This window comes from Ctenocephalides felis, unplaced genomic scaffold, assembly GCF_003426905.1.
Source record: "Ctenocephalides felis isolate EL2017-DRISC unplaced genomic scaffold, ASM342690v1 CF-g0.4_SCAFFOLD_01604, whole genome shotgun sequence".
Taxonomy (NCBI): domain Eukaryota; kingdom Metazoa; phylum Arthropoda; class Insecta; order Siphonaptera; family Pulicidae; genus Ctenocephalides; species Ctenocephalides felis.
This window is the reverse complement of record NW_020537758.1, coordinates 5,082,327-5,093,588: the sequence shown is the minus strand read 5'-3', so window position 1 is coordinate 5,093,588 and position 11,262 is coordinate 5,082,327. Positions and strand designations below refer to the sequence as shown.

General features: G+C 25.8%; 1 protein-coding gene across 1 annotated transcript; it reads left to right on the top strand.

Annotated features, from left to right (window-relative positions):
* Nucleotides 1-9,610: 9,610 nt before the first annotated feature.
* LOC113372905 (integrin beta-7-like) lies at nucleotides 9,611-11,087 on the top strand. The gene is made up of 4 exons (XM_026613240.1): nucleotides 9,611-9,637; nucleotides 10,368-10,592; nucleotides 10,651-10,844; nucleotides 10,907-11,087. Exons 1-4 carry the CDS (start codon nucleotides 9,611-9,613, stop codon nucleotides 11,085-11,087), a joined length of 627 nt encoding a protein of 208 aa, XP_026469025.1.
* Nucleotides 11,088-11,262: the final 175 nt, after the last annotated feature.

Sequence of the window (11,262 nt, the reverse complement as noted above, 5' to 3'; positions counted from 1 at the left end):
TAAGTCGTGCACAAAACCGTGGAGGACACTTTTTTATTAAAATGTACTTTACACAAATATTTTGCATAAAGTCTTACCAAACATTATACATCATTTGAAAGGCAATAAAATTTACAACAAATCACACACAACAATACACACATTCCTTAATAAATTTTGCAAAATTTTAACCTCCCAAGTCCCCAAATTTTTTTTTTCACTTGTCCATTTTTCTGCCAGGTGTTACCCAGTGCATAAAACCGTGAAGGGCACTTTTTTAATAAAAATGTATTTTACACAAATATTTTCCACCAAGTCTTAGCAAACATTATATATCATTTACAAGTCGATAAAATTTGCAACAAATTCACATACAACAATACACACATTCTTTAACAACTTTTGCAAGATTTTAACCTCCAAAGTTCCCAAATTAATTTTTCTCACCTGTCCATTCTTCTTCCAGGTGTTACAAAACCAACACAGTTAGCGGAGCGCACTGTTTCATAAAAATGTACTTTACACAAAAGTCTCACCAAACATTAGGCATCATTTGAAAGTCAATAAAATTTACAACAAACTCACATGCAACAATATATATATACATTATTTAACAACTTTTCCAAGATTTTGCAAAAGTTGTTAAATTTATGATGATGTTCATAATAATCTCTATTAGATAATTTATTATGTGAATCTAAAAACAAATCAGATACACATAGAGACATTAATATATAATAAAATATTAATAAATTTTATTGCTAGAATGATTTAATAATTTCAGAATGTACAAAAAGTACTTGTGTAAATTATATATTCATCAAGTTACTACAAAAGTTTAATTATTTAGTATTTTTATAACAAATGAGGTGCCGATAGTATACTAATTAGTTTTCTAAAATTATTTGTAGAGTTTTGCTAAATCTTTTATATCAAAGTGTAAAGTTTGAACAATTTGCAATAAATTCTAGAACACGATGAAATTTATTTAAGGATAATTTTGCTGTAATCTACAATTAAAGTATATTCATATTTATTGCAACAATTTATCTAACTGTTGGTTTATAGAGTGTTAAATTTGTCTAAAAACTTGCATTTGATTGTTCAAAATATAAATTGAACTAGTTAGCGCAAATGTTCATGTTTTTACCTTTTATATTTTGAATAAAATGCTGAAACTTCATGAATTTTTGCAAAATGCTTTCACATTATCTTTATTTAAAAATAAAGTTTGCTAGAAATTTGTTGGTGCACAAGATAAAATTATTCTAGTGGAATGATGAATCTTAAATTAAATTTAACACATTAAAGATATTGTAATAAATTGCTAATGATTTTTATTACATCAATGTATATAATATAATGACACTGTTAATTCATAGAGACATTTGGAAAGTGACTGAAAGTGTTAAAAATCAAACTAGAAAATATATCTTTATAAAATCCATATATGTTATATATTTAGATATTACCAAAAACAATAAATCCAAAAGTGAATTCTATACATTTGAGATATAATATTACAAAATTATTAGTTCTGCTCTAACAATATAACTTTGTTGATGAAAACACTGTGAATGTTATATTATACAAAAGTCTTTATAATGAATAAAATAGTAAATATGTTTCTATTAAAAATAATATTTGCAACAGTACATTAAAATTTAATAAATAAAGATATCAAAATATTTTTTAATATACATCTATTGCAATACAATATTTGTAACAAAACATTTTGTTTATTTTAAGAATTGTCTCAAAATGGTAAAAACACTTTTGAATTTGTTGTTTAAAAAATGTATATTTATCTAGTGTTTATATATACTTGCATGATATATTGTTAAAAAGTTGATGACAGTATAATAACATACTTTAATAATTTGCATAGAGATTTTAGCCTTGATTTTCAATTAAATCTAAATTCCAACAGTAAATTTATGCACTTGTTGATATCTGTTTGAAAATCCACTAAATCATCTTGATGAATATTTATTTATACTTAGACATCAATGTCTAAGTATAAATAAATATTCATCAAGATGATTTAGTGGTTTATTTGCATCACATTGCATTTACAAGATAAACTTCAACAAATGCTAAAAATTAACAAAAGTTTTACATTTGAATTGGAATAATGAGAAATTTTGCCTAACAATTGTTATTCCAATTCAAATGTAAAACTTTTGTTAATTTTTAGCATTTGTTGAAGTTTATCTTGTAAGTGCAATGTGATGCAAATAAACCTAAATTAGATAAAATATTATTAATTAATTAATTTAAAGCAAAACATCATTATTTACAATTACAATCTATGTAAACAATAACACTGTTCATTTGTAGAGTGTTTAAATTGGGTAAAAATATTAACAATACCTTGTATTTGCTTTGTAGAAAACTAAGTTACAATCCAGTGTTTACAAATGTCCATTTATGTAGTAAATAAGATGATGAATAGTATTAATGATAATTGTATCACCTTATTCTGATTTAAATGCACAATTCAAACTTTTGTATTTAATAATCTATATCTAATAATGTAGTGGATCTAAAAATACACTAAAGACAATATATTATTGTAATATTTTATACAACAATAACTCTGTTTGTATATAGAGTGATTAAATGGTTTTAAAATTATAAAAATACCTTTGCAACATGTCTATAACATTACAACTATAACATCCAGTATTAACAATTATCCATTTAAGTGATATTTACACGGTTGAAAATATGTTGCAAAGTTCTTCAGTTTGTAGATGAATAATTTGTAGAGATTGTGCTAAATCTTTCTGCAGTTCCTTTGGGGCTTTATTAGTTTTAAATTACTATACAATCTTGTATAAATCATAACCAATCAACTAAATTTATAAGTGTATAACAGTTTATATATAATACAAGTACCTTATGCATTTTATCATCTGCATTGAAACTGCACATTTTACACAAAGGGTTTTGTATGAATAGCATTCAAATTTGTTTTGTAGACATCATGCAAAATCTTGTACAAATAGAGCTCTCATAATCCATTCATTTGATGCAAAAGTTGCTGTAGATCTTCCTTGAGCAAGTACTCTATATAAGTCTTGACACCTTGACAGGAATTTTGGTTATGCTTCAAAGTTTTGAATCAAAATCATAAACAAAGTGATTTGGAATATTGTAAATAGCACCACATGTGAAATTGTATATTGTTATTACCTTGTAGAACTTTTATAGTAGAGTGACCGTTTTTCTGGGTTATAAACAATATTTGTGCATATGGTTTTGTGTAAGTGAACTTCCAATCTAGAACAATAAAGTGTGGTTATAATACGATTGCAAAGTATTTGATATTATAAATACATTGTGTATATATTCTGTAGTGTGTGAATACTTATTTAGTTGATACATTGTCGAAAAACAGTCTAAAAGGTTCCATACAAAGTCAAGTCTTTTGTGCATGTTGCATTGGCCGCTGACAATACACATCTAATACATTGTTGCACTCGGAGATTATTTTTATCAATATCGCAGTGGAGATTCTAAACAAATCAAATAAATAAATATAAAAATATAAATATAAATACGTATATAAATATGATTAGGTGAAATTTAATACTTAGCCTAATTTTTTTCGTATGTGATGTTGGCGACAATGGCCAACTTCACATGCGTTCGTGCGCTGACAATTGGGAACGACTTCCGCCCTTGTCATTCGCACAAAGATTTCCAAAGAATTTGCATCGTTCGCTCAGTAGTGTAGTGTTATAAGTGCTTGTGATTACCAATAAAAAGGTAAATATACTTACAACAATATACAAAGCTCTTTTGTTGCATTTATGCTACAATTCTGTATTATTTTACGGAGTTTTGCGCAAAATGCTTGCGCAAATTATGGCCGGCACCGACGCTGACCACCAAACCATCATTTATCCGAATAATAACAACGATCACGCTTCGACAGTAACAAATAAACAAAGTCTTAATGATTTGCATTAAATATACACATTTTTTTTACATTTTCTTTCGTATTTTGTCGAAATTTTCAACAAATTAATAAATTTTCAAGATGGCTGCCGCCGTACAGTAACGACCGACTATGTTCGAATTTAAAATGGAGACGATCGTTTGTTTATCATTCGAATTATTTGATTTTATGTACGATATAATTATTATATGTTATCGTAGCATTATTATTAATACTTTTTTGATTTATTTAGGAATTTTGAAAACCGGAGTCCAAAGTTTGATAACCACTGGATATCGGCAATAGTTGTTGCATATAGATATGGAGCGTCAACAGAGTCATACAAAACGTAAATATATTTCGATTGTATTTTTATTTATTCGTCCGCATCCGATTTGAATAATTTAAAAAACATTTTACTTGTATTGACAAGATGTAGAATTGATCAAATTTTCATGAAGGCAGGTCTAGTGGTTTCGGAGATCTAATGAAAAAAGCAAAAAAATGCCATTCGGCGGTTAAAAATGATCATTAGACATAAGCACCTCAAATTATCAGATATTTTTTATAGAGATTTTAACAATAAGAATATTTTTTTTTTACATTTCTATGGGTTCCGTACCAATGCTTATGCGTTAGACGGCGGCGCGGCACTTGCGAGCTTTGACATTTTGTCTCTATGCAGTTAAAGCAGTGCGATTGCTTTGAAAAAAGTTCAGAATTTCCAAAATATGTCAAAATGAAGAAAACATTTTTTTTTCAAAAAAAAAATTTTTCTTAAAAAAAAATTTTTTTTTCAAAAAAAAAGTAATTTTTTGTCAAATTTATAGTTTCTCAAAAATCTATTTTTTTCGAAGTAAAATTTTTTCAAAAATGTTAATCGTTTTTCAAAAAATAATAATTTTTGGTACGGGAAGTTCCAGCAATTTGCCTTAAGGCACGATGCCCTAATTGCCTTAAGACAGAATTCCACTTACAGCTAGTTTATAATGACGTCATGATTGTGTCACCAAGTGGATTTATCGTCACGTGTTCACGGACGACATATGATGTAATGATGTCATCGTCGGTGTTCGTAGAATGTTTTTAAGAATTCCGCAAATGAGAAATTTCTGCGTTCAATGTAAAAACATTCGAGGCAAATTTCATAAGTCAATAAATTTGTTTAAATACTGTTTTATTTTTATGGGAGTGACTAATCTTAAGAACAAACATGAAATATAAAACAAAAAATATACCAATATATATAGTACATACATATATATATATATATATATATATATATATATAATATATATATATATATATGTATGTACTATATATATTGGTATATTTTTTGTTTATATTTATATATATGTTTATATTATATTATATATATATATTATATATATATATATATAATAAAATTGTCCATAAATCCATCCAGTAATTAAAAAACAGTTTTAATGAAAAATGTTTTTATTTAGAGAACATACGTTTCGGGTCTTGATTTGACCCATCTTCAGTGCTACAATTAAATAATTCAGGGTTACACATTAAAACAATATAAAAAACACATAATTAACAAACAAAAATAAGTAAAACAATGTATATGAAAAGTATATATGAAAAACAACCATAAAATAAACAAAAGTAAAGAAACTCACCATACAAATAAACATTGAAAAATAACACAAAAACACACAAAATTGCACGAAAAAAAATAAATTTGAAATAAAGAATTGATAAAACGTCGAGTTATGAAATTTAAAAAAAATGTAATTTTATTTACAAGTATTTTTACAATTTTTTTAAAGAAATTTTTAAAGAAATTTTTCTAAAGAAAGGGTCGATTAATCACGTGATCGATTTTTAAGGATTTTTGGTTTTACATGGTGATATTTAAAATTGGCCTTGGAAAATATTGGAATTTTTATTTGGAAAATATTGAATTCTGACTCGACAGCAACTCAGTATACTCATAAATTATTATATTGAGTCAATTATTTACAGAAATTCGATGCAATTTGCCTTAAGGCAAAATACCACTTACTTACTTACAATTTCTGTATAACTCTACTTTTAAATTGGAAACTGTTGACCAATTTCGAGAGAATCATCGATAATAAATACATATACACATATGTATATATACATATTTATATATATGTATATATATGCATATATATACATATATATATATATATATATATATATTATATTATATTATTTTATATGTATATGTTTTACATTGTGTCGAGATATGAATTCACATGAGCTCATTACAAAACCAGAAACCGATGACTAACAACGTTCAGAACAAATCGGATACAAAATATGTGATAAATAAATAAAATATATAATATTATTATATATATTTCATATATAATATTATTAATTATAATTATTAATAATATTAAAATATATAGTGCTGTGTTCTGTGTTAGTGTAAATTGTGCCAAAAAAGTGTTGAAAATAAAAAATAGTTCTGCCGGTGTAATATTCGATCAAAATTTGAAGGTATTTAATAAATAACTAGGTGTAAATGTTAGTTGTATGAATTTCTCCTGATATGTGTCAATGGATGACTTAAGAAATAAGAAGTCTATATATTAGGTTATAAGTGATTTATAAGTATACAGAGTTGCAGAGTTTTTTTTTGCAGGATATTTATTTTGGACAAATTTTTTAAAGGGTCATTTATTAATCAAGTGATCGATTTTTAAAGATTTTTGGTGATACATGGAGATATTTAAAATTAGCCCTGCTTCTCATCCCAATTTAATTTAATTAAATTTAATTTTTTTGGATTCTTTTTATTCAAATGTTTGGATTTAGGTGAAAAGGAGGGAGATGGTCTGGTAAGATATTACGTGTTCTTATTTTTTACCCTGATTAAAAAAAAACACTATATTTTTATAGTTTATTAATATGTAATAGTTTTAGTATCGATAAAAAATTGTATGATTATTTTTTTAAAAAAATATTTTAAATCCATGCGTTTCGGCTAACATCCTAGAAATCACTTATAATTAGCGCAATATGTGTTCTGTAAAAATTTGGTATCCTTATATTACTACCAAATTTTTATAGCACCTTGCACTGAATTTTATTAAAAATGAAGGCTAGGATGTTAGCCGAAACTTATTATGGGTTTTAAATGAATTCTTAAAAAAATATTTATATAATTTTTATTGGTGTAACGTCCGATCTTTAAACCTAATATATATATCTATTATATCAACATCAAATTATTATCAAATAAATTTCTTATCAAAATTATGATTGTAATTCTTAGATAAATCTAATTTTATATATTATTTAAAATTCGCGAAATTCTTTGCTAATAATGTTTGATAATATCATGTGAGTCATTTGCTAAATAGTCTAAATGCATTTTATAAACAAATAGTTTAAATATATATATATATATATATATATATATATATATATATATATATATTAATAAATGATAAACACAATATAATGTTTTCACATTTAAAAGATAAAAAACATTTTTATTTATTTATATATATATATTATATATATATAAAATTGACAAATTTAATAAATATTTTATTTAATAAATATGAGAAAAACTAGAAATAAAATATTTTTTTTAGTATAATTACACAAGGGTAGGAAACAAGTAAATTTTTTCAATTTCTAAATAAAGTGTATAAACATATAAAAAATATTGTCTTATTTATATTTATTGCATTTGCCAATTTTATATATATATATATATATATATATTATATATATATATATATAGTTTATCTGTTTTTACAATAAAAACGTTTTTTATCTCAAAATTGTGAAAACATTCTGTTGTGGTTATCATTCATTGATATATATATATATATAATATATATATATATATATATATCTTAGAATTATATTAATCATACAGTTAACTTTCGACGATGGTAATTTATATATACTGAGAATTGTTTCAATGAATCATAGTTATTGCAAAATATTTATATAATTAAATTACATACTTGAAACAATTTCATTCATGTAATTTAAGATGAATTTAATTTGTTTATGTATATATATACATTCTGAATACATAATTATTTATGATTTATTTTTCTGGACTAAACGCCTCATTTTTACCAAATTATTATTTATTTAAAAATATTTCCTAAGTTTTAAGAATATGGGATGACCTCTTTTTCCAGTGCAAATAAAGACAAATCTTTTTTTTAAGCTAGGAACAAAAAAACAAAAAATAAAAAAAAAACTTTCTATACATTTATCACTTTATTATTTGATAAATTGAGAGAATTGACTTTTACCATCAAATCATTATTTTTTTTTTTCAAAATAAAAACTCACTAAAATTCAAATTACAACATTATTATTATTGAATATTTGATACTTTCATTTCTTTCATTATTGTGTTAAAATATATTTATTATTTTTTCTGTAAAAGAACTAAAAGTGTTTTTTTTCTTATGTATTAGTAAAAATACTATTGTTTATAATCTAATAAATAACTAATTTTTTATATTTTGAATTTATAATATACAATAATTTTACTGAGTTTATTCATTTTTTTTTCTAGCAATTTCTATTATTTTTTCTTCAAAAGGTAAAAGGTCAATTATTTCAATTTATAAAATTATAAAGTGATAAATGTATTAAATTTTTTTTACCAAATTTTTATTTTAAATAATTGATTCAAAACTTTCTGACGAGGGGACATAAATTTCGGTGAAATTAGAAAATATTTAAAAATGAGAAATTAAATCAATATTTTTTATTTAGGAATTTAGTTAGGTTGTGATTTTTAACGTTAAAAAAGTACAATTTTTTTTTTCAAGAAAATTTATTTCTCTATATAATTGTAGTGTTCATTATATTTTAATTTAATTAATAAATTATTATTTATTCATATTTGAATTAAATTAACAAAAAAATTAAATAATCTATTTAACATTATTTAGCTAATTTAAAACAACAAGAATCTTTTAATGCTATTATGTCTAATAAACATTTAAAAAGTTCCAATTACCCTATTTTTCACTATTTTATATTTTCAGAAATCTCCATAAAAAATCATGGACAAAAACAAAATCATCATCTCTACAATAATACTGTTAGTATTTTTAGCAAATTTTGCAAATTCAAAAATATCTGCACCAACTGACTCGGTTTGTTCCACCAAAGAAACATGTGGTGCTTGTATACAGGAACCAGGATGTAGCTGGTGTTCCAAACCGGTAAGATGATAAAAAAATTAGATAAAATTAGAGTTTTTATTGAGTTTCATCGTGTGGTTTTTGAATTTTTGAAATCGGTACAGCCGTTTAGGAGATAACTAGAAATTGTCTCACCTATTTATAAATAGAAATTATCTCACATTATACGATTTTTGGAGTCACACAATTCAGAATGACTTGAAACGTCTGAAATATATGAAATTAGCAAATTGACATTTTTAGCAAAAACGTATGGTCAACAGTTTTGCTTTGGGGATGTCAGAAGTATTTTAAAACTTCAGCACAAACATTGAATTCAACGTACTTAAAAGCAAAGGCAACTTGCATTTTTTTACGTTGTTTCAAATAACTCCAAAACGGCTTGAGTGATGTATACAAAATTTTGCTTACTTAAAGACAACATATATATGTATAAATCCACTTTGAAATTTTTGACACCAAATTACACATTTTGAAATAAAAATCATCATACACAATGCATTCTAACGTTTTGGAAGCAAAGGCAACTTGCATTTTCCTACGTTGTTTCAAATAACTCCAGAACGACTTGACTGATCTCAACAAAATTTTGGTTATTTAAAGACAACATATATATGTACAAATGCACTTGAAATTTTTGACACCAAGCTACACATTTTAAAAATAAAAATCATCACACACAATGCATTCAAACGTTTCGGAAGCAAAGGCAACTTGCATGTTCCTACGTTTTTCCTGATAACTCCAGAACGACTTGACTGATCTCAACAAAATTTTGCTTACTTACAGACAACATATATATGTACAAATCCACTTCAAAATTGTTGACATTAAACTACACATATTGAAAATAAAAATCTTCACACACAATGCATTCTAACGTATTGGAAGCAAAGGCAGCTTGCATGCTCCTACGTTGTTCCTGATAACTCCAAGACGGCTTGAGTGATGTTTACAAAAATTTGGTTACTTAAAGACAACATATATATGTACAAATCCACATTAAAATTTTTGATACCAAACTACACATTTTTGCAGTAAAAATTATCATACACAATGCATTCAAACGTTTTTCAAGCAAAAACAACTTGCATGCTCCTACGTTTGTGCTGATAACTCCAAAACGGCTTGACTTGTGTTTACAAAATTTTTATTACTCAAAGACAACATATATATCCACCATGTACCTTGAAATTTTCAAAAACAACCCACACATTTTCGAAAAATCGGTAACACTTTGCGACTTTTTTTAGGATTACACTTCCCAAAGATGTCTAACTCTGCCAACCCATGTGGCTACACAATGTCCATCAGGGTCTTTGTTAACTCCAATAACATCAGTCAACACTATACAAGACGAGCCTTTAAGAAAAGCGAATCCAAACTTTGGTAAAGACGCGGTTCAAATAAGACCCCAAAGAATTAGTGCCAAATTGAGGGTTGGTGAAGAAGTCAGATTTAAAGTTCAATACCAACAGGTAAGGTAAGAAAATAATTTTGTTGTTGCAAAAGTGTTTTATTTAACCTTAATCCTAGGCTCAAGATTATCCTGTAGACTTGTATTATTTGATGGACTTGTCGGCGTCCATGGAAGACGATAAAGAGAATTTGTCACGACTGGCAAGTCGTTTAGCAATGGTTATGTCTAACATTACTGATAATTTTAGACTTGGTTTTGGTAGTTTTGTTGATAAAACAGCACATCCCTATATCAACACGTCACCAGGAAAGTAAGTGGCTGGCGTAAGCAACCTTTGGTGCAAAATTTCCTATCTGAATTTTTTTTTTTCAGAATTGCCAAACCTTGTACCCTACAATCCAAAAAACCCTGTGCACCACCTTACTCGTTCAAGCACCATCTGTCTTTGACATCGGAACACAGACTTTTTGAGCAAGAAGTGATAAGAGCACCAGTTTCCGGGAACTTGGACACACCAGAAGGTTGGTTTGGAAAAACAACATGGTTTTTATAAAAAAACTGGTTGGTTTGATATTTAGCCTTGAGGCAAGTTACATGAACTTCCCGATATATGTAAATAATCGACTTAATCAATAAAAAATAAATTATTTTATGAGTCATTAGAAGTATTACGAGTGGATTTATTACACATAATTGAAAACGAACGAACGAACGAACGTTAACTCGGA